Below are 23,859 nucleotides of genomic sequence, written 5' to 3' on the forward strand. Positions count from 1 at the left end.
AATTTGCTCATTATTACCTTGCAGACTGAGACGGTGTTGGGTTTAAAGGCCTTGGAGCTGCAGTGCCAAACACAAATGTAGTTTAATAAACAGCATTCATGTCACTGAATTCATCATTAAGTAGGGATGCACCGATACCGATACTGGTATCGGCCTTGATACCACATTTTCTAAAGTACTCGTTAAAAGTCCCCCAATACCGGGGAACCGATACCTGTCTATGTTTGAGCGGCATGTTAGGGGTTAATCACAGGCGCAGAGTGCCCGCCCCAGGCCCCGAGTGCCCGTCCCCAGGCCCCGGCTGCAGCTCAGAGCTGAGAGAAGGGCAGGCGAGCAGTGTTGCCAACTTAGCGACTTTGTCGCTATATTTAGCAAGTTTTCAGACCCCCTAGCAAGCGCATATCGCTTTTACTCTCAACAAGGAGCGGGTGCTGTAACGCAGTCAGTTCTTCTTTTACTCTTTTACTCTTATGCTGTTTTGTGGATCACAAGGTTTAAAACTACTTTATAAACACACACACACACAAAGTAACTCCACCAGAGTGCCTATTTCGGGTCACTTTTGCCGGTCCAAGCCCGGGTAAAGGAGCAGGGTTGGAATTGTGACATTACAAAAAACAATAATTGCTAAAATAAATTTAATTTGTAGTTCTAAATAAACTCTAAATGCATTTAGGACGTTTTTTACTCACTTTATGTCTCTTCCACGATGTTATTTCTCTCTCCAACAACATAGGTTACAATTACATTAGCATGACCAATTATGCAAATTAGGTGATGACGTCATTTAGCGACTTTTAGGACAGCCAATAGCGATTTTCCATACTGAGGAGTTGGCAACACTGCAGGCGAGACAAGTCAGCCGTGTGGAACTATTTCAAAGTGAACGAAGACGCGAAAACAAAGGCGGACTGCAAATTGTGCTCAGCGAAATTGTCCAGAGGAGGCTCAAAGGTAGCGCATTTAACACAAGTAATTTAATCAAGCACCAAAATCCCAACACGACAACGAGTACAAAGAGTTTACCCACGCTTATTTACCCATGCTTATTAGCACAGAGGAGCGTAGCTGATGCTATAACAGTTGGGCATTTTAAACATTCCGCCTTAGCCTACTCCCGCCTCGAGGACATTCAGGGACAGCTCAACCAGCCAATAAAGAGACTGCAGCAGGACGTACAGACGCGCTGGAACAGCACGTATTACATACTCCAGTCCCTCATTGAGCAAAAGCGAGGGCTGTGCGTGTCCGAGCACGAACTCCCTGACTATCTCACCGCTCACCAATGGGCTCTTATGGAGACGACTGTTGCCATCCTCGCCCCCTTTGAGGAACCAACTAAAAAAGTGAGCAGCTACGACGCACTAGCCTCTGATGTCATCCCAGCTGTGACTGTGCTAGTGAGACTTCTAAACAGAGAAACAGACGAACAAATTTAAAATTAAATTTTGTTTTTTCATAATTATTTATTCTGTAATATGTTGCATACAACATGTTTTTCATTTTAAATAAATGTTCTTAATTCCAAACTAGTCCCTTGTTGTTTTTTTTTGTTAAATTATAGGACCAAAGCTGTAACCAGCAAATTTAAATCATGTTTTTATTAAGTACTCTGTATCGGCGAGTACTGAAATGCAAGTACTCGTACTCGTTTCCAAAAAGGTGGTATCGGTGCATCCCTACCATTAAGACTAATTTATTCTGTTGTTTTGTTTTTTTGGGATAATTCCAATCAAAAAAACATCTTTAAAACAAGTTATACCTCTAGTAAATACTCACAAAGGTATCATAACTTACTGTCCTCCAGTGGCGCATCTTTCAGGAAGCCCTCAGTACTGTCCGACTTGGGAAATGGTGGGAGAGCCATTGACAAACTCCTCATGTCAGGTATTTGTTGCTGTAGCAGACTCTGAGAAAACCAGAAACGGTGCTTTGTGTCTTTCTACGCTGCACAGAGAAAAATCGACTAGGAATCCTTTAAGATGATGTTAAGAGAATATAGTACCTCGTACAGGGGAATATTTTCTGGGTGGAAAAAGGGAACAACGCTCCTCTTCCTCATAGCCTCTCTATAGATCTTCTCTTCACGCATCTCCTGCCTAAAACAAGAATAGAAAAATAGTACAAACTTTAACAGTGGCAGTACTTCTTTTTATCTTTCTGTTAGTAGTACTGAAAGTATTGCAGTAGCTCTAGTTCTGTTCAAAATAATTTCTTTCAAAGCAGAATAACAAAACCCACTCATGAAAACAGAGACGAAAAGTAATTTCTACAATTACTACAAACCAACTTGACTGACAAATGTCCAGATTAAGTCCTATGCAAGTCCTAAAAAAGGCTAAGCTGCAAAGGCTGCTTTGTTATATTAAGGTTTTTGCTCACAATCACTAATAATGTTTTTACCTGTACTGTGTAAGTTTTTCAGTCCACTTTGTATCATTTTCTTTGGTACAACTGGAAAGAAAAAGCATTTCAAAAGCATATTTACACAGATTAAAACCTGGAACTTTCACCTTAGTGAAGATGAGATTATTTTAGCACACGTACCTGTTTAATTTCTCCAAGCTGTCACTTTGTGCCGTGGCAAAGTCTTGAGAAACATCTGACTGTTCAGCTGGGCTACAGATTCCTTGGCTGTACAGACTGGCTACGTCCTCTGTGGACACATACAACAAAAGGTGTACTTTCCCCTCAGTATTCTGACACCAAACCAGGACTAAATCAGGTACAAACCAACTCTAAAAACCAAATGAACTGGTTTACAGATGCTGTCTTACCAACCTGAAATCGTCCTATCAATGGTGTGACTGGCATCATCTTCCTCTGGAAAAGACTACAAAGTGCATTATATATCAGCTTTTGTCCTTTATGTTATAGTACAAGGTTTACTTTTAGAAGCCAGTATGTAGTAGAGGGAAAGAGCCACACAATGTTCCCTATAACTATAAACATTATCATTGTTTAACTCAACCTGTGTGTGTGTGTGCTTACCAAAATCAGATTGATGAGATCACTGGCATGGGCAGTCTCCTCCTCAGAGCGAGGGTCTTTAACTTTCATCTCTTCTGACCGTTGCTCTCCTTCCATCAAACTCTCGATGTATTCCTGCAGTAAAAGCCAAATTTCTAGATTAACGAGATGATTTATGTCTTTCTCAAATGTTTTAGCACAAACTCCAGTTTTGGAGACTAATGATAAAGAATAATTTTACCTTTAATCGTGAGTCTATAGTATTTTTGAGTGGTGTGGTGAATGGTCGGTGCTGGTATAGTTCTCTCAACTCCAGGACCTTAGGGCAGCTCCTGACAGGCCGATGATGTACTGCAGAACCTGCAGGCCTCATTCTCAGACCCAAATCATACTCTACGTCAGTACCAAATGGAGGACCTGGACTCTTCTTCTGGATTTGAGAGGAATGCAAAAACAGTAAAATGGATTTCAAGTGCCGTTTCTGTGTGTGTGTGTGTGATATGTGTAAGCATGTCTATACTTCTACTGCAGGGAAGTCATGCCAGCTGCGGTTTCTGAGGTTGGGAGGGGTAATTTCAGGGTTCTGTTTGTTAAGCAACCACTGAGACCACACACTCTGGTGGCTGGGCTTTAGGATAGTGATGCCAAACTCATCTGGAACAGACACACCCACAAACCTCACATTACTTCCTGGTTAACTGAATAGTTTCTTTTATCCATCTCCTGATGTAACAGAATGACAAAAGTACACTCAACATTAGAGACAGTTAATTGTCATTATACACTATGTGGACGTTTTTTTGGGGGGACATTCTTTAACAAAAACCACAAAACAATTTTATTCAGTCCAGTTGTTTCTTGATTTAGGAGACATTAAACCTTGTGTGTTTGCCAATTGTTCCTTCAATAGTGCTATAGTAGGGTCCAAGTACGCCTGGCAGAGCAGCTCCTTTACAGTTTGAGAGCTCAGCAGTTCAGTGCCTGAGCCATCCTCATGCACCAGAAACAACCTGGAAGACAAAATACGTTTGCAGACTGTGAGTAACAATGCCGGACATCAGTTTAGTTATTTGGCATTCATTTCTGCTACCTTTCTTTTAGAGAGTTAAAAAAAACATAACAAATACAGTTTATAAGAGTTTTCTTACTAAATGCCCTTTGAATTGTCTTTTCTTTGATCTTGTGGACAATTAAAAACAATTGAAATACGAGTGGATGTTGCTGACATTTTGACATACAAGTTCTCAGTAGTCACTACAACTTTATTACATAATGGCTGTTTCATGTAAACACAGAAATAATAGTCAAAAGGGCATTTTTAGGTTGCTTAAGTTTCTCCAGAATTGCATTTTGCCATGGTGACACACAGACACACACACACACAACATACACACAATCAGCCAAGTTACCTGGGACATTGCTCTCTGGGTTTTTCATGAGGCCCATCCATTTCACTGTCCTCTTCCTTTTCTAGCTCTTCCTCCGTTTGTTTAAGCGTGCTAGTAGCAGGTCTCAAGTTTAGCACAGATATCTGCCCATCCTCCATAACCTGCAACAAAGTTCAGCATGTTACCGAAACTAAAAACAATACGAGCTAAATTAATTTCTATATTTTTCCCATCATAGGTCTTTCTTTGAGACTTTAAGAATATAGCAAACTATTTCATAGATCCAAATCCCCACATTCCTTCTATGCTAACCACCTTAAAAAAGACCTGCACAGCAACATAGGCTCACTATTGTGTGATCAGAGAAACTGACCTGGAAATGGTTCCCATCAGGGTCTGTAATTTCACAGGCCACTTCGCCCGTATGACTCATAGTGTAAATTCCTGTCTGTTCAGTGGGAGTAGACCCCTTTGGACTTGGAGTTACGAGTGGGTCTGAGGAGTACACGCATGTTCCATCGCTTCTGATGGACAGGACTCCTACACTGGATGAGAACACCTTGGGTACAAAGTACAAATATGGATCAACGGTTCTGCAAACAAGTGTCAAAGTGCAGCCTTATCCATGTCTTAAAGTCACTAGTTCCAAGCTTTTATTAAGTTTTGGTGCCATCTGCTGGCAAATCACGCACCTCGTATTCTCTTTGATTGTTCCCAGCGACGACCGTTCCATCGGCTAAAAAGATATGAGCCGTTTGACGCTCTGGGTACATCACTACTGTGGCGCAGCCCTCCTTCTCTACCAACACCATCCGCTCTTTAGCAGACATCCTTGATTCATCCTTAGTCTCAACATTCTGAGCCGCAGTCTCTTTGGCAAACACACCCTGTTCACTATTCATATGCACACTACTTTCAGTACTTTCTTTTTCATCACACATACATCCACACTGATTCAGATTTGTGCACACATGAACAGCTCCCTCGCGGTCACATGCATTCCCTGCACTGTTCCTGCTGATGTCTCCATTAAGACAAGTGTCCTTGACATCCATGTCCCCAGCAATGCTTTCCACACACTCAGTGCAGTCGCTTGCACATTGAGAGGCTGATTTAAGGGTTACACTCCCTGGCTGCTGTCCTGGAAAAGTAAATGTCACAGGAACATAAATGAGATATAAAAATCTGCTGAGAGATTATAATGTATTTTAATGGTGATAGCATGTATACTGCATATATTTGTGTAGTCATCTGTAAGTGCAGGTCAACTGCTGAGTATGGATTTGATCAATGTACTGTGTGCCTGCTGGTCACCAGTGCGCAGCAAACAGTGTGGATTAGCATTCATTGGCCTTTCTTGCAAGAGGCTGGTAATCCTGGTTCCATCTGCATGGTCTACAATTACAGACCCATCTGGGTTCTGGACAGAAACCACCAGATCCTCGCGGTTCAGCATCACCTAACACAAGAAACCAGAGTCAGCGAGCTAAGTTAGCGATGAAAAGCATAAGATGATTTCAGAATGAGTCTCATTTCTCTCCATATATCATATACTTCAAGGTAGTCAGAGAACATCAAAGTGTGAACACTCTGAAATGAAATTTCTGCCCCCAAGCACCGTGAAGATTTTTTAACTCTCACATTTTTATTATGGACTTAACTGCAATGTTGGTAGCCTGTGTAATTTAGAAGAAATAGTACTTTCTTGCCTGATGGGTGATGGGATCAGTAGCCTTGTAAGTGAGAAGGGACGTGGTTGGCATGTTTTTGTGTGTGGTCCCAACAGTACAGATGCGATCTCCACATGGAGTTGTAGTTAACCAACACCCTCTGTGATCCTTAGCCCCCTCCTTTGAGCCCTGTTCTGCAGAGACACAAGATATGCAAAGAGATTATAACTGTACCACTGAAAATTAATTATCTTCCCAGCAAGCGCCCCGTCACACTCATTACGAGACAGAAGAAGTGCTGTTTTGTATTCAGCGGTACACCAGTCTAACCTTTCTTGCTGTCCTCAGATTCCTGATCAGAGTTTTGCTCCTGAACCTGAGAGTCAGGGACCCACACTGGACCAGAATCCTGACTGAAACTGACTGAGCCGTCAGCAAACAGCACCTGCGGTACAACAAAATAAGAGAAGCCAGAAAAAACGGGCATGATTCTTCACCGTTTTTATGTAACAATTTGTGCAGCTATTCAAGAACTACCTGCCTGGAGTCAGTTTTATATTTATTTCGACACGTGCCTCAGTATGAATGAGTGTACCTCTGTGGATCCATCTCTCATGTAACGGATCACAGCTCCCTGGCTGGTGATAATACGGGACAATTCTTTGGAGAGGGATGTATCCTGAAGATGTCTTGCCTTTCCTTTGCCATGTAGAGGAAAGCTTTGTCTCACCATAATACCTCCTTCTTTACATAGACACAAAAACACACACAAATCATGTCATATATATTTGAGTATGACTCTTTAGCATATGCAGAATGGTTAATGGGATTATAGTAGATGCAGAAAGTTGTGCTAAAACTTCATGAAAGACACATTCATTAAATTCAAGCTATTTGTAGATAGGCCAAAATGTGGCACTAGTCTCGGCACATAAGCGGGTAAGCAAGCGGGTAAGCAGGTCAATTTGAGCACGGAAGATATACAGATGAGTCTCTACGAGCACGAGCAGGGTCCTACTTGCACCAAGGACGGGAGTCTGCAAAATTGACTGCATAGGTACTATAAATTCTAAACACATCCGTTACTGACCTTGTGTATCTTCTCGCAGATATTGCAGCATGAGGCCATTAGGAATAGAGAGGCTGAGACCGCTGAACGAATTTGATTGCTCTGCTGGTTGACCTTCACAACCCTTAGACATACATTACATATTTAGTCGAATGACAGAACATATTTTATGGTTAAAAACCTATGTGTACACGTACATATAGTCTACATGAATCTACATTATTTTCTGTAAACATGTAAATGTGTGTTAACCTGGGACTCTGGAGGTCTGCTGGATGTGGTTTGTGTCTTTGAGGGAACTGACGCTACATCTTTTTCCTTGGAGCAGTGGATGGAGGCAGATAGATGAATGGGGTCTGGGATAGATGTCTCTGGTACTTTGCCTTTGGTTTCCTGGGAAATTACTATAATAACAATAACTTTATTTTAAAAAGTACTTTAATAACATGTAAGGGATTTTCACATCACAAAGAAGACTATAAATCAAACAGAGACAAACTAACTCAACATGGGACATTAAACAGAAACTGCTCACAACAAGTGACAACAACAAATAAAGCTTATGATCAGTGCAGTAAAAAGGAAATATATAATATGTAGTGATTAAATAAATAAATAATTTTTGAAAAGCTATGTATTAAGAACCGGTCAGAAATACTGATTGGCCTGGATTGTTCCAGTTTCAGACCATCAGCAAGGCACTAAGCTGTAGCAATTCAAGCCAAGCAACAAAGTTCTTTCTTCTGCTCATCCGATTCAGGCTTGTGAGGAAGCTGGAGGCTATCCCGTTTAAAGTTAAATGGGATTAAAAATATTAAAGTCAATCTTAAAACTTTAATTGTAACCAGTAAAAGGAGGCCTAAACACAAGATACTGTTTTGAAATTTAAAAAAAAAAGTGTTTTGAACTGTCTGTGTTCTTTTCTACAATCCATTTTCCAAAGTCCAGACAGGATGAAATAAATGCACATATATCCTCCTCAATGTCAGAGCGAGTGTGGAAGCACTGAAATTTTTGAAATGTGTCCTGAAGGAAGCATTACCGGACAGTGATTTAGACCTGACCCACAGTGAAGACAGACTGACATTTGTGGAAGCTACTGAAAAGCATCTCCATCACCTTATGTATCCTGCCCTCTTTCATTGTCTTTCACTAGGGCGTAGAAATGGATGCCATCTGCATAATCTTAAAAAAGAATACTGAGTTTGCAGATAAAATGCAAATAGAGAAGAAAAATAAGACGAGCCAAGGATGGATCGATAACTGGGCAAAGGGGTTACTAAAGTGCAGGTCTGACCAAACAAAAACACTACGCTACCCGTACAGTCAAGGCCTTTTAAACTTGATGCTCCAGGCTTAATAAATGTCAGATGCACTTAGTTTATTAACTATTCAGTACTGTATTTAACCTGTTTGCAACTTTAAGTATAAAAAAATACTTTCTTTTATAAATATGTACTGTATGTCTGAGTGTAATACCTGTGCGCTCTCCCGTGGGACCGTAGAAACTGTATGAAAGACGAATTCTATTGTCAAGTACAGCTGAGAAGGAGCCCTGCTTCACTGTTTTTATCTCCGCAGGTTCTGCCCCTGAAAGAGCAAACACACACGCACACTAAATGAGACTACAAATCACATATCATTCACAATAACTGTGGTATTTACACAGGTGTATAAAAAGGTAACCTAAAATTACAACAGGTAGCATCTTTACCTCTACAGTCCTTTTCCGGTTCAATGTTTTTATTGTCTTGGCTATGAGGGGGACATTTTGCAGGATCAACAACAAATTGGTTGATGTGTGTGTAGAAATGATGTCCATCCTTCTTCACAACGACTTTCATTTGGCTGGAACCTGGAGGAAAAACTATGTGTTACTGAGGAATATTTGATTTGCTTTATTTATGTTTTTCATCGATTTATGGTGCTATTTGTCTAATAATGGAACTAAGCTCATAAATGCTTCAACATTTTTTTCATTCTTAGGGAAATATAGCTGCGGGAGGGGGAGAAAAACTGTACGAATGGTTTAACTTTTTATGTTATCTTAAGATATAACACATGTTTGTAGTTTTCTATAGTGTCTAAGTAAGCTGTTTGTGAGTTTGTAGTTGAAGGTCTGCTTAGATGCATGAAGAACACAGACAGATCCCGTACCTTGAACAAAGCTGACTGTCTCCACAGTGACACGTCCTCCATCGGAGGGGAAAAGGTACTGGAGACAACCTGACACATGGATCAATTTTCCATCCATGATGTAGCCAATGAAACCCTAAACATTGGACACACACGTCAACATGAACGACATGCATGGAGTCATTTATTACTTAACCTGAACGAAGCCGTTTCACTTATCAAGACCTTAACCAAAACACGAGTTTAGTTATGTAATGGGTTCTAGCCTGTGTGCTCTTACATTGAAAGGTTCCTCTGCCTGCTGTACTTCTACAACTTCATCCACAGGGGGCGCTGTTGTGATAGCTGACTCTGTGGGAGGGTTGGCTGAGCCGCCTTCCGTCCCTGGCCTGCTCTTCTTGTCATCAGATGACGTTTTCTTTTTCTTGTTGTCGGTTGACTTATCCTCCTTTTTCTGCTGCTTATCTTTCGGCAAATCCTCTTTCTTTGACTTTTTGGGTATCGCCTCTTCCTTCTGACGCTCCTGCTCCAACTTCCAGGCCTGTAACACCATAATACTGTAACCACGTAACACTTTGGTGACTCTAAAGTAGTTTAATGTTGCTGTGTTCTATCCCGAGGTGATGAAAAATCTTATTTTATCTCTAGACGTACGTTACAGCTAAAATACTGAAAACTGGAACTCATGAATTTATTACTTAACTGCTCTGTGAAAAAGCATCTGAGGGATATATGAAATGAGACTGCTCTATGAAGTTCTCCATGTCAGATTCACGTGTGTGTACTTGTGTGTTAGCTTGTACTGACTTTAAGGGAGCCTTTTCTGATGAAGACTTCCATTCTCTCATCCTCCTTGGAAGAACAAACAGTATTTTCATCTAGTCCAGGAAGAAAACAAATATTATATGTATACAGAGGTAAGCACGGTTAAATTGGTAGAGCCACATATTGATCACTATAATACGATACCTTTTGGAGAATCAGATTTTGGAGTGTCGTTTCTGTCCTGCGTTGTGTCTCTCTTTGATTCCTCCTGTCTCGTCCACTGTGAAACAGTATCTGCCACATGCTCAAAGTAACTCCTGTACAGACAGACAGGACAATGTAGAGAGTGAGCTGCAGATTATGCTCTTTAATGAATCCAGGAGTGAGTACTCAGTTCCAACACATTGCTATGACACAGACATTGCACATCCATGGAAGCAATCAGCAAAAGATTTCTTACTATTCCTCTTTGTCAATGGAAAATTGTACTTAGTAGTCAGTATAATCTTTTAATGATATAATTTTGTATATGGTAGAATACTGCATGTAACCATTTGTGTTTATTGAAAGGATGTCTCATCCTAGGAAGTCTGTAACATTCCAGGGTGTTCTGGCTTTCACCCCCACATCCCAGGAGCATGAGAAAGTTCGTACCTTGTTTTATTGTTTTACGGTAGGATTAACGTAGTTATATCTGTTTCCAGTCTAAGTGGTTTTGGTTTGATGAACTGCTGGACTTTCCAGACCAGCAGTTTTAGGGAAGTCTTTATGGGGTCACACTCTGACCCCCCCTCACACACACACACCACACACACACCACACAAGCACCCACTGAAGTGTATAAATAAAGGACCAGGGCAAGTCCTCAGGGCGAGTCTCTGAGTCTCACTCTAGGCTGCCCTTGCTAGCAAGAAATTCTGTGTGTTTCTCCTCTCTGATTCTCTGCTGAAGAAGTGTTTTAGAATATATCTCTTAACACTCTTGTAACAAGCATTCACATCATTTCACACCTGAACTTGACATCGGTGTGAAGAGCCACATGCCAGAACTCCCTGGACTGGCGTTGAGGACTCATGGGATTGTGGCAAAAAACGTATAGGATGTTGTTATGGCTTCCTCTGAAGGTGTCCAAGCAGCGGTATTCCTCTGATGCTAACTGGAGCAACTACACAAAAGAAGGAAGTCAAAATATCCAAGCACATGCCTCAAACTGTAAAAACACATAAAGAACGGTGCTGTTTTATGCTTTTCTGCAGGATGTACATAATACTGCTGCAGAGTATAGCCTCAACTTTGTTTAGTTTGCTCATTAAACCCTTTTCATCTCTTGCATTTTACATTTGAAGCTTCAGAGTAGAGGAGACTTAACGTGTAGTAACCACAGTACGTCTAATGTGACACCACTAACACATTTAACAAGATAAAACAGATATATCACCTGAGGCAGGACGGTGGCATTGTGGTGCTCAGCATAGCGCCAGTGAAACAGAGATCTCAACCTACAACTCTGTATGTCAGATAAGTCCAGGTGGCTACACACTCTACCACTCTGCTCCTGGGGGAAAAATACAGGATACATTGCTGTTTTCTTTTTCTTTTCTTTTATTTAAATTAAAGCAAGCTAAAAAAAAAATAAAATAAATAAAGAGATAAATATAAGAATAATACCTCTCTGTTAGAAGGCTCGTCAGTAAGAAATGTTGGATCTATAGTAAAGTAAAGCAGTGATGTAGGGTGTTTCATGAGTGAGTTGTAAAATGTAACATACTGCATGTAAGCAAGTGTCATAACATAACAGTAAGTGAATTAACTAATATAACATCAGACCTTTGTTCCTCATGTTATAAAGCTGCTGTTTAGCAAAGGATAACGGGTCATCCCAGGGGATTACTGTTGATGTCTGCTGCTGTGCTGGATCTGCTATTCCACGTAACACACCCTGCTGATCCACCCCGGACAGCGGCATAGCCTCAAAGACGTTCTGATGAAAAAAACGCTCCACCTCCGGCCACGACACATCATCTGTAGGAAGCCGATGAATCAAGAACTTTATCACAAGATTCACCAACATTTACTGTAAGCAGGTACAGTGAGTTGACCCGAGGCCTTAAGCACAGGTTCTGACCATCTGTGCAGTAGTGCTGTAGCTGTTGTTTGATGGACATCCAACAAGATTTTCTGTTTTTCCGCTGAGTGACTGACTCGATCATCTCCCACACCGGAGACAGTCTCATCATGGACAACTCCACCTCTGTCGGATCGAAATCCTGAACCACCTAAGAGGGTCACATGCATGTACGCAAATACACAGCAGCTCTTGTTAAACCAGGCAGTCATTTTCTTAATATCGTGTCTTAATATCAACATAAAAACTTGATTTTAAAATACAATAAAATTACTTACACTGATGTCTCTCAAGCGCTGGGCCCGCTCATCATGGTGTCTGATAACCAGAGGTTGCTCAGTCTTCCTGTCAGTTTCCTTTGCTCCAAATTTCGCCACTAGCCTCTAGCACAGATAAACAAAGATAATAAAATTTAGAAACATTAATAAATTGTACACTGTGCTCTAAGCGTACCTGAGAACCCAGAACTCGTTGTTAAACTGGAGCATATAAACCTTTACTGATAGAAGTTAACAACATTATTTGCAGTTAATTTCTGATCAAGTTTTTCACTTAAGCAGGAGATAAAATTTCTCTTTGCTGGTATGAGCAACAGATCCTGGTAAGAATTTGTTAAAATGTCAAAAATGTCAAATATATTAAATAAGAGTCTTGTTAATCTGACCTAGAGTTGTGATTCTGAGTGAGGGAACACTTATCATAAACATGCAAAGTATTTGAAGTATTTTTAAGGCCTCAGTGAAAATCTCCCAACTAAAGCAATGTAAACTGTGTTTTTGTGCTTTCTGTGGGGTTTGTGGAACAATGCTGGTGCTATAATGTGAATTTCCTGTATACAGGAATAAAAAGCCAGCTTAATGCATATGCATATGTTCATAAAGTTGCAGCTTCAAGCTGTTTTCATGATTAGAGTGAATGTTTAAAAGAAGCTTATGGAAAATCTTAGAAGCAAAGTCATATTTAAAGGAATCCTGTCCTACCCTGCAAAATCTTTCTTCCTTTGAGCTCATGGCTGGTTTCTTAATATTAGTATTTATTAGACATATATACAGAAATATCCTCAATATTTCTGCTAAAGTTACACATTGAATATAGCACCATCTGCTGGTGGTGCACTGGTATGTATTTGTAGTATGGTTACTCAGTGCTGTACGTGTTATTTCAGCATTACACAGCTCTGATTAATCTCTACAATAAGGACGTGTTAAGCATTATTATATTGGAGTATTTCTTGAAGAATCCATATCTGATTCATTTTGATGAATTAGATTTGGAATTGGATTCTTCTCTTAATGCATACATGTGACTGAGTTATGACTTAAATGTGAGTTTGAGTTCATTAAAAATACAATTGTTTTGAATACCAAAACCTTTTGTTCTGTAAAAATGAAAAAATCTTTTCATGCATAAACAGCAAGCGATAGATGACATGCTTTTCCTGTCACATGTTCAGGAAACCGAGTGTTTTACCCCACCCATCCCCCATACGTCACAACCAAGCCCATCCTACTTGGGGAATGTTGCCGCAAGTGCTCCATTACCATAACACAAGAGCTTGTGGGCATTTGCTATTGAGCTTTAAGTGTCTGACACTAATCCTGCCCACAGAAATATGACCTTGTCTTCCTGTGAGTCGGCGCCTTCTGTTTAAAAGGAGAAGGGGAAAAAAAAAAAAAAGTTGCTGCATTGGCCGGGAATCGAACCCGGGCCTCCCGCGTGGCAGGCGAGAATTCTACCACTGAACCACCAATGCTTCACATACTAGGCTGGAGGCTTAGCATTTTTTGTGGTCTTCTCAGCACGTGTTCTTTGGAGTTATCTAATGTGTATTGTTATGCAGTGGTACCTATACCTTCTTATCCTCTTCATTCTGCACTGTGTTTAGGAGGTTGTTTAATACATAGAGTCTCTCCTCTTCTTTTTGTACTAGTGGCAAGAAGTTTTGGAGCATATAGCTGACCAGCTGGTGGTCTAACCAGGGGCTGCTGAGAGGTTTGGAGTCCTCAGCCACATGGGGATAGGCAGACAAGGACTGCTCTGCAGAAATCACCACCTAGAGACACAAATTGTATAAATTCTAATATGTCCTCAGTCCTCATTTTAGCTATTCATTAATCAGTCACACAACATTTTCCCATCGACCATATTTGGAAATGCTTCTTTCACACACAGTAAGAGACCGAGCAAAACTGCACATTCACAAAACCAAATGCACACATACCTGTTCCAACATACAGTGCAGGATCAAAGGCACAGAGCAGGCCTCAGGAGCAACCAGGTCCAGCAGGTTGTTATAGTAACACATGTCCACATCTAGAGAGAGAGGAAGGAGCCTGTTCTCTGTCCACCAAGAAGAAACCATTAAAAAGAGAAAGGATTAGGAGGTTTTAATTCAAAATGCCAAACAAGACTACACCAAAATAGTTCAGATGAACAATAACAATAACAGAATTTCACCTTGGTCTCCTGGGGCTTCCTCCTGACCTGACTTCTTCTTGGTGAGTGGGGTTGGAGCTGCTGACACAACCTGGCACAAGGAACAGAAAAATCATCTCCATTCTGACAAATATCAACAAATAAAGAGAAAGAAAAACAATGATGTCAGTGTAGAGGTTCAGGACCAGTGCTGTGGGTCATATCTGGAGTGTTGTTTTTAGATAAAAAGCTATGCTGTCTGATTATCAGAGGATTCATTTCAGACTAGATCTATCCTCCTCAATATACTCTTGAAAAAAAAACAACACACGTTTACCTACCAGAATATCAACACTTTTATTTTGATAGTTTAATTGACAATCTTTTTTGTTTTTGGTTTTGATAAAGCCAAAAACAGAGGGTTAAGTGCAGGTTAGTGAACGCTGGTTTGTACCTAGTGGGTTAAAACCAGTGCATGAAGCCTAATGGATAGGCTTCTTAAGCCAGGGATTGTGGGTTTGAGTCACATCAGAGGCGTAAGCAGAGTGGCGCAGCGGAAGCGTGCTGGGCCCATAACCCAGAGGTCGATGGATCGAAACCATCCTCTGCTACAAGCATTTTTTTAAAAATAAATCCATTCAAGAAAGCTACCGGTGTCTAACTGTATCTACATATATTTACCTCCACAGGCTCTGAGTGCTTCACAACAGCAGGCACACTGATGAATTTAACATTGTTCCGATATTGCTGATACTGCCTTCTGACGTCTAGGCAGTCATAGATAAGACAGGCCACACCGTCAAAGATTTGGCTTCCCAACTCCAGCTGGACACACAGCATAGACACACAGACATGGATTTCAAGTAAAAAGCAGGTCACATCATGTGATGCTTAAACAAAACAAAGCAGATATGAAATATATAATTCAAACTGGATAACAGAAAAACAAGATAATGTGCAATATTCTAATAAACTCAAACATGAGAATAGATATGTTAAACACTTATCTACTCACCACAGTTTCAGGGTCCTGCACGTCAAAGGGAAGCAGGAAGTCAGGAACAGTGTAGCTGAGCTGAACCACATCATGGAGCCTGGAGTCTGGTGGCCCGCTGTCCACAACTGATCTCAGACCTGACCAGAATTCATTCAACTTCCTTTCCTGCACAGCTTTTGATACACGCAGAAAAAATGATGATGCAGTGTAAACATACATGTCTTATACTTCTCTTATAACATACAATAAATCTACTATTTACTGAAGATAGCAAACAGAAGATTTACTGTTTACCCCTTACCTGCATCAAAAACCGGCGAAGCTCTGAGACTCTGTTCATTTCCCTCACAGCTGTCTTGGTGATCCTGCTGCTCCTCCATATTTTGGGAGAAGTCCGAACACAATTTGATGAAATTAGACACATGAACACCTATGGCATCAAGTCCTGCTATCAGTTGCGGCTGGTAGAATCCCAGGATTAGAATATAGTGCTGAGGACCCCACTCTGGCTCATCGTCTATGACCAAGAGACAAAATCAGTGCGCACAAGATTTTAAAGCACGAAACAACCTGAACAATTATATTAATTTTTTACCACTTTAGCTTTTCATCAGCTTTTACCTTTGAAAGTAGGTGGCTCAACGTCACCCCTGCGCTTCAGCTTGGTCTTCTTGGGTGGTATCACCGGTGTATGAGGACCCTTTCCCTTTTTACCAGAGACTGCTGTCTTTTCCTCCTCAGCCTTAAACATAAAACAGTTTTAAAAATATGACTCTGAGGAACATCTCAAATGTGATATCAGAATTATATCACTGGTGGTACAAAAGCTGTCTTGAATGAAACAATACTTGACCATTAAGTATAGGCCATGTACCCATGACATGTGAAACACAAACGAAGAATGTAATATCACAGGGGGGTATGATGAATACAAAAATACAAAGAATTTTCGAGTTACAATAAATCTTTTTTAAAAACAACTAGATGTTAGTAGTGTTAGTAAGATAACACTTAAAGTGAAATTTCACGCCCTGTCAACACCTTAATTAATTATAAAGGAATAAGAACCACTTAAATAACAAGTCATTTACCTGGTTAGCATCTGACCTCGGCTGATCACAGGCTTTGATAAGTAGCAGCTGGAACTTCAGTATTTTTGCCATCAGGTCACAGGGAATCCCCTCTCCTGCATCGAGCAGCAGTTTAGCTGGCTCTGTAACCTACACAAAACACAGACACTTATAAATACACACACAACAATGACTGTTACACTGAAACACGTCACGTCACATAAAAAAACATTATTCTTTGGCATGGTGTACAAAGTCACTCCTGTAAAAATTTCCAACGCATACCTGATAGAACATGGGGACGTCGTCGGTTTTTTTTGCTTTGGGATTCCCCAGCTCACGGATCTGCAAAGAGGAAGGATTTTACTTTACAATATATACCATGAATGGTACATTATTAAGCTATAATCTATTAAGCAATATTAAACACAGCTCTGGAAGGTCCATCCCAGTTTTAAGCGCAACTGTCAAGTCCACTCTGTATAGGTACTCAGTCAAATACGAGGACTACCACATGCTCACCTAAAAGGGATGCCCTTTGAAATGTGGGAGAAACCTTGAGCACCCAGAAAGAAAGCCAGGTAGGTTCAAACACCCACCCAAAGGGCTCATCCTGCTGATGGATTCGAACCACGACCTTCTTGCTGGTAGGCGTTAGTATCATGACGCATTTACTAACACCGCCATGCAACATTTGAGACAAAGTAGGCTCATTTTTAAGTGTAAATGATGTAAAGCAAGTCTAGTAGAGTCAACAATAAAATATAAAATGTGTTATATCAACACCACAGGTCCCTTTAATATAAAGGAAGTAACAAAGTTGGAGTACCTTTGCAAGCGTGTCGTCCCAAGTTAGCAAGCTGAAAAGTTTGCGTTGGGGTTCCTGTACAGCCAAGGCCAACGCCTGGATCAGTTCCTCCTCCTGCGGACCTCTCCCAACCACAAAAGACACACATGCCTGCCACGAATCCTGGGAGGGGCAATACGTTTTACGATATACCACTGCAACACACCCCAGGCACAGGCTACATTATTTCATATCATATTTATACATATTTGCTTTGCAGTATATGACAGCTCGCTTTAGGCTCAGTGATGGTGCAATTTATGCCAAGACAAATGAAAAAAAATTACGTTAAAGAAAAAAAAAAAGAAGAAAATCTTTTAAGAAGCATAACAACTTTTACTAATAACATTTAGGGATGTCGAAATTATAACTTCCGGTCTGAAAAATCGAAGCTGCCTGATCTGGCTAATCGCACGAGCGCACCCATTAACCTGCCCTTAGATTAGGCTAACGTCTTATGAGAAAACTGCGAGATTCACTCAGTGTGAAAACGATATAAATGTTTCCAACACACTATTTAAGTTCAGCCAAAAAAAAGTGGTCAGTGAGACGACAAACCTCTTCAAACTCTGCTTTGATGAGACCAGTCTCCCAGTTCTTGTTTACTGCGCCTCCATCAGTAGTGGACTTTTTAGCAGAGCCCTTTTTAGCTCCCTTTGGTGGCATTCCGCTTAGTGGTAATTCAACAACACAGAGCAGTGAAAACAGTAATGCAATTTTCGACTTAGAGATCAACTTTAGATTACTAACTGTGAGTTGTCATCTGGTGCTCATGTTGCCCCTGGTAACCGCAAGGGCACGAGCGTCAAGTAATGTTTTCAGAGTGGGACTTCCTGTAGACTTTCAGAACAAAAGCTTGACGGAACGCGCCTCCCTGTTTAAAAATTCGCTTTTTCGTCGTGTTCGACTTTAGTAGTAAAAAGGTACGAAAACAAGAATTAGAATATAATAAAATCTGCTTCGTTTTTAAAGACACAACCTTTTAGTCTAATGTTGCTGTCGTTTCCTGTCTCCACTAGATGGCCGTATTATACTTTGTCTACAGCTGCGCTTTCACAGCAGAGTCACAACCCCTTGTGAATCAAAACTTTACAAACCAAATCCATGTCGTTGCTTACACAGTTTCAGTGATTGTTATATCTATAGTAGTACATAGTAATCAGTTCTTAAGTTCAAAGCATTTGGCTTCGTAAATCTAACCAAAAAAAAGAGCTCCTGAGCAATATTGTCACTGTGCCCAGACAGTGAACACTGCAAACAGCTGATTAATTTCTGTGATAGAAACACTGATCCAGAGCAACTGAGAATAGATAATGACGGCACATACACTTTTTAAATCCCTATAAAGCAGTGTTTCCCAAACGTTTTTTGCTGGGCCCCCCTTTGTTTTACAAGAAAAATGTTCGCCCCCACCCCCACCCCCGCGCGCGCACACGCACGCACAAACACATCCTCCAACCACACACACCCATATGTTGCTCCATTGCGGTTTATTTCACACCTCAAACATTTAGTAAACAATTAAGCGAATATAAGTAATCTGCAATAAATTACAGGTAGTAAGAAAATAAACTACTAACTCTTTTATGCTACGGTCGCACCTACACGGGTATTTTTGAAAACGCAGCTATTTTGTCCACACGTAAATGGCGTTTCCAATCACCGAAAACGGAGATTTTTTTAAAACTCCTTTTTCGGTTTACGTGTGGATGACTAATAAAAAGTTCATCACACAACGTCAAAGGTATGTGCCTTTTTTCACCTCACGCTGTGCGCCACGTTATTGTTTACATGAGATGAATTGCAGAATGGCAGATAAACAGTATTTTGTCTCTATCTTCAGTTTTTACACGCTTACATACACGCAGTTACTGTCCCTATTTAGAAAGGCAGAGGCCTCACGGTGTAATTATTTTACATGTAGTTGGGGTTTTTTTCCTGTGTAATAATATTCAACATTGCTATCAATACATTTTTTCCAAAAAAAATGCCTCTCTGTGCAAAATGGGTTTAAAAACAAACAGCTGTGGGATGCTGTTTGTCCTTGATTTAGTCAGGGGGAACAAATCGTGGCAGGATCAGCATGATATTATTTGTATCCCGCGGTAACTTTAGTGTATAAAGAGCCAACTTCTCCAAAATGTCAGGAGTAGTTAGTCATTACAAGAAGTGTTTGTGAACTAAAAATCAAGAATGTGGGATCCTGTTTGTCCGTGAGTTGCAGAGCCCAGCGCTGCTCCCGAGGAAGGGAAAACCAATTCTGCTGAGGAGACCTACATTGGCACTTGTGCAGGTGAAACCAAAGGGCAGATTTGCTTCACCATATTTTCTAGTCTTTGGCTTAGAATGAAGTTGGTTTGGAAACATATTCAGCGATGCTTCATCTCCTGCTTTGCGTTTGTGTGGGAGCCCCATGCTAGCAGTGTCCAAGCATTGTTTTTTGTTTTTTTCCCTTTTCATACCGCCCCCCCCCCCCCAGGGGCGGGCCCCACACTTTGGGAAGGGCCGCTATAAAGGATGGTGAAACAATTGTTCTACAATATGAGCCAAGCAACAAGATAAAGGTTAAATATAGCAGCCATGGACAAGAGCCTTCAACGTTCATATATTCATTTTTTTCAATCGTAATGCAGTCAGTATTGAAAAAAGAAACCAGCGTTGGCAAGGTTTTATTTTACAACAAGAAGTTAAATGCTAATCAGGTGAATACACAGATATAATGAATCTAAAGAGGTTGTGACCACTTTACCACCCCAACACACTCTCAGACAGTAATTAGCAATTCATGATAATATTATTTATATTTTCTTTTCAATTGGTCTTCTTGATGTTGATGTTCTTTTTAAAAAGAATAGGATACTCTCATCTGTTTTAAGTAAACCAGTGCATTCATATTATTGATTTTTGTCCACTGAAACATCATTTAAACTACTTCTCATATACCTTGGCATAAACTTTGCTTTACTAATCTTTAACTTTATTTTTTAAGGAAGGCGACAAAACATGAAAATCAGTGATGCCAAAACCATTTCCTGTTTAATTTCAGCGCAACCCAACCATAACTCGTAATTTCTGTTAATGGGCACGCATTCAGTTATTCGGTTGAATCTTCCTTGCTCTGTTCATATTACAAACAATCTCATGCATCTCTACATCTTTGTTCCCAAGCACAAATTCCTAATAAACACAATGGGCCACAGTTATGAGGGCGATATGACCCAGGTGACCAACCGCTATCAGCTCTGCCATAAAAGGTCAAAAGTGAGACAACGCCCACCTGCGAGATGCCAGAGAAATCTGTGCTTGAAGCCGGGGGGGCTTCATTAGTTATGGAGGAGCTGTCATCTCCAAACCTTCCAGAGGCTGTGTCCTACAAAGGTCACACACAGCAGCCACATAAACACTGTAGTGACACTTATATAACAGTCTGCATACTGAAAATAGCATAGCAACATCTCAAAATATCCATTTCTTTTAGTCCTGCACGGCTATTAAACTTGTGCATCATGCGCCTGCAGGGGCTATTTCATTACGTCCAAGACCAGTCATAAGAGTTTATTTAAAATCTCGGTTCACTCACTACTCAAAATAATGCACCTTGCACAACTAAATATCAAATATCTCAGTAGGAAGGAAATATGATGTCACATTCTTGGGAAGGTACTACCTGTACGTTCGTTACAGTTTATTACACCCTCGAGGTACAAATTGTAAATCACGTATTTATAACCTGCTTAACATCATTCAGAGGCTAAGCTTTCGACACATATTCACTAGTTCAGCTGCAGCTCATAAGCACCTTCATGTGACTGTGGAAGGAGTGTTACAGGCACGTGGCAATGGAGGAAAAGTGAGCATAAAATAACCCAAAACAGAAATGCATTCATTGTAAAGCAATCCATCAAATCGGTCCTACCATACATACTGTCCTTAAATTTAAAATTACTTTTCTCACCAGGCATTTTCTACATTTAGATCTACATTACATGTCCAATAATTTTTTATGGCACAACTTCACCTACTTCCAACGTGCATGGAGAAGACAAAGATCTGATGACGTGAAGACAGTTTAAGTATTAGGGAAACTGTCGCTGGAGTCTTCACGTCATCCTACATTTGATACCGTGTCATGGATTGTAAGTTTCTTAAAATTGAAGCCCCCTGGGATACATCAGAAAAAGATGATTAGGATATTACGCTAGGCGGGACTCGTACTAAATAAACATATCTCATGCCTGTACATTTTAGGATTGTTTTTAAAATTTTGTTATTTGCTTTTAAATCTCTTAATGGCCTGGCCCCCCCCCCCTATCTCTCGGAGCTACTACAACCATATACACCTGCCCGTTCCCTTAGGTCCGCCAATCAGCAGCTCCTTAGGGTACCGAAAACTAAGTATAAATTTAAAGGTGATCGTGCTTTTGCTGTAGTTGCTCCAAAGTTGTAAGACTAAGGGGGCTAATGGGCGTTTTCCCTTTAGACATCTTTACAACTTGTGGAATGATCTACCTTTGCATGTTAGGCAGGCCTCTTCTCTTTCTGAATTTAAAAGTCTTCTTAAAACATATTTATTCGCTGAAGCCTTTGGCATTGATTAGAGGGGTTGACTCTATTTGTTTTAACATGTTTCAATTTATTTTAGTTTTTTATTTTATATTATCTTATCTCATTTTAATTTTTATTTACTTATGCTATTAGCATGTACAGCACTTTGTGAACTCTGGTTTTATGTTAAAGTGCTTTATAAATAAAGGTGGTATGGTATGGTATGGTACACAGCGCTGATAAGAAATGTCTACTTTTAATCCAAAAAGAAAGCGCTGCAAACGTTGGTGTTTTTCCACAGTCACTGTACTATCTTCTTACTTTTAAGGCTAAATTAAGCTCGGCACAGCACATCCTACAGCCACTGAAGTTTTGCAGGCCAAAGCAGATTTAACTTCTCCCTCTTGATCATCACATGCTGCCTGCTCCAATGGCAGCAAGAGTCAAGTGTTTTAAAGATATGTATTTTGATACCCAAACATCATGTGATGAAACTCGTAAACATGAGCTTGAACACTCAACCCAACCACCTAACGCCGCCGCCTTCTTTCTTCGGATGGAGGGCTCATTTTTTGTCTTTTGTGCAAACAAAGCTGAACATAAAGTGACGTTTTTCTCAAATAAAGTTTTATCGTCTAACTTTCAAGAATTTTATTGTTTCCTGTGTGAGATAAAGATCGCGGCATCACAGGGCAGATGATCCAGAATCACTTATTACCTTATTCCAAATGGGGATACTGACCAATGTAAGAAGAGCCTCCTGTTTTTTGGTTTGGTTGGGTTTTTTCTATGTTTATGCTATGTCTGCTTGTGAACTGACATACCTAAAAGATGATGAGGCAATAGGGAAAAGGTATTGTTTACATAGAACATAAACAAACAATCAGATAAACATATCTGCATTACAGGATAACCCCGGGTCCCAGAGTGGCATGCATTCTCCTTTTAGTAAGTTCATCAGATTTCCATCTTCCCAGAAAGACCTTGCTCTATGGGTCAGGAGGAAACATGGAATCAAGCCCAGCTCATCTCTTAGGAGTCAGGAACAAATAGGCCTATCCAGTAACTCGGATAAGCCCGTGGGGATGGAGAGGCATCAAAAGCCGATAAACATCTGTAGGCTGTTTGTGCAGGGTAAGCAGGATGCATCCGTCTGATAGGTGTGATCGACTCCACAGCTGTGGCGGTAAAAGACCTCTTTCACAACCGTCAATGTAACTCACGCTGCGCAGGGGTGAGATGAATCATGTTGACACCGAGGATATCGAGCACCACGAGCAGACTTACTAGCTTCAGCAAACAAGTTGCGAAGCCAGTACAGTGCAGCTAAGATTTTCCTTTTTTTCTTTTTTGGTTGCAGCAGCATGACAAGGGCCTCAGTACTTTTCCATGAGGCAAGATATTATGGCAAAGCCTCCCTCAGTAGAAGGATTTGCCAACTCTGCCTTTTCATGGACAAGGACCATAAATCAGGGGGAAATGCTAATGTTGCAAGGGACTTATTGACAAAGATCTTTGTAAGATGCAGTAGGTGGAATGAGAAGGCCTAAAGTAAATCTATATAACAATGGGGACAGGAGGAAATTAGACTGTAACTTGGGCTTCAATTTAACCTGTTTTTTCTGGCCATGAATAATCAAGTGTAGTACACTATCAATCTAAAATTTGGACACCTTTATTTTCATGACAATTTACATTGTAGATTCTCACTGAAGACATCATAAACATATTTAGTGTTACTTTCTTTGCTACATAAAAAAGAAAGTAAAAAAAATTAAATAAAGAAGAACAATTAAATGACAAAGTGTGTCCAAAGCCGTGACTGATAGTGTATCTATAGAATACACAGACATAGCGATGAA

General features: G+C 40.4%; 1 protein-coding gene and 1 non-coding gene across 8 annotated transcripts in view; both read right to left on the reverse strand.

Moving 5' to 3' along the window:
* spag17 (sperm associated antigen 17) overlaps positions 1–23,859 on the reverse strand; it is a 123,887-nt gene that overhangs the window by 3,574 nt on the left and 96,454 nt on the right. For 4 of the 7 annotated variants that reach the window (XM_085149187.1, XM_085149162.1, XM_085149177.1 and 1 more), the window contains exons 1-42: positions 18,011–18,266; positions 17,435–17,575; positions 16,891–16,950; positions 16,627–16,755; positions 16,157–16,277; positions 15,837–16,052; positions 15,554–15,708; positions 15,220–15,363; positions 14,581–14,650; positions 14,345–14,463; positions 13,976–14,176; positions 12,402–12,506; positions 12,124–12,274; positions 11,826–12,020; positions 11,667–11,704; positions 11,437–11,553; positions 11,009–11,163; positions 10,203–10,315; positions 10,041–10,111; positions 9,514–9,774; positions 9,255–9,369; positions 8,812–8,952; positions 8,577–8,687; positions 7,350–7,501; positions 7,119–7,221; positions 6,624–6,772; positions 6,359–6,473; positions 6,068–6,222; positions 5,655–5,817; positions 5,051–5,499; positions 4,732–4,917; positions 4,380–4,519; positions 3,850–3,980; positions 3,491–3,624; positions 3,212–3,400; positions 2,992–3,105; positions 2,782–2,833; positions 2,548–2,656; positions 2,404–2,454; positions 2,006–2,099; positions 1,798–1,909; positions 18–57 (exon numbers count right to left, since the gene is read on the reverse strand). In XM_085149187.1, the coding sequence (XP_085005313.1) occupies positions 18–57; positions 1,798–1,909; positions 2,006–2,099; positions 2,404–2,454; positions 2,548–2,656; positions 2,782–2,833; positions 2,992–3,105; positions 3,212–3,400; positions 3,491–3,624; positions 3,850–3,980; positions 4,380–4,519; positions 4,732–4,917; positions 5,051–5,499; positions 5,655–5,817; positions 6,068–6,222; positions 6,359–6,473; positions 6,624–6,772; positions 7,119–7,221; positions 7,350–7,501; positions 8,577–8,687; positions 8,812–8,952; positions 9,255–9,369; positions 9,514–9,774; positions 10,041–10,111; positions 10,203–10,315; positions 11,009–11,163; positions 11,437–11,553; positions 11,667–11,704; positions 11,826–12,020; positions 12,124–12,274; positions 12,402–12,506; positions 13,976–14,176; positions 14,345–14,463; positions 14,581–14,650; positions 15,220–15,363; positions 15,554–15,708; positions 15,837–16,052; positions 16,157–16,277; positions 16,627–16,755; positions 16,891–16,950; positions 17,435–17,575; positions 18,011–18,118 (5,675 nt within the window). In that variant the 5' untranslated portion in view covers positions 18,119–18,266. Of the gene's footprint in view, positions 1–17; positions 58–1,797; positions 1,910–2,005; positions 2,100–2,403; positions 2,455–2,547; positions 2,657–2,781; positions 2,834–2,991; positions 3,106–3,211; positions 3,401–3,490; positions 3,625–3,849; positions 3,981–4,379; positions 4,520–4,731; positions 4,918–5,050; positions 5,500–5,654; positions 5,818–6,067; positions 6,223–6,358; positions 6,474–6,623; positions 6,773–7,118; positions 7,222–7,349; positions 7,502–8,576; positions 8,688–8,811; positions 8,953–9,254; positions 9,370–9,513; positions 9,775–10,040; positions 10,112–10,202; positions 10,316–11,008; positions 11,164–11,436; positions 11,554–11,666; positions 11,705–11,825; positions 12,021–12,123; positions 12,275–12,401; positions 12,507–13,975; positions 14,177–14,344; positions 14,464–14,580; positions 14,651–15,219; positions 15,364–15,553; positions 15,709–15,836; positions 16,053–16,156; positions 16,278–16,626; positions 16,756–16,890; positions 16,951–17,434; positions 17,576–18,010; positions 18,267–23,859 lie in introns of those variants that run through there. The other 3 variants (XM_085149146.1, XM_085149154.1, XM_085149170.1) reach the window with 3 other exon arrangements.
* On the reverse strand, positions 13,806–13,876 carry trnag-gcc (transfer RNA glycine (anticodon GCC)). Its single transcript has one exon. It is a non-coding gene; the product is annotated as a tRNA-Gly (tRNA).

The sequence above is a fragment of the Neolamprologus multifasciatus genome, chromosome 3, assembly GCF_963576455.1.
Source record: "Neolamprologus multifasciatus chromosome 3, fNeoMul1.2, whole genome shotgun sequence".
In the NCBI taxonomy this organism is placed as follows: Eukaryota; Metazoa; Chordata; class Actinopteri; order Cichliformes; family Cichlidae; genus Neolamprologus; species Neolamprologus multifasciatus.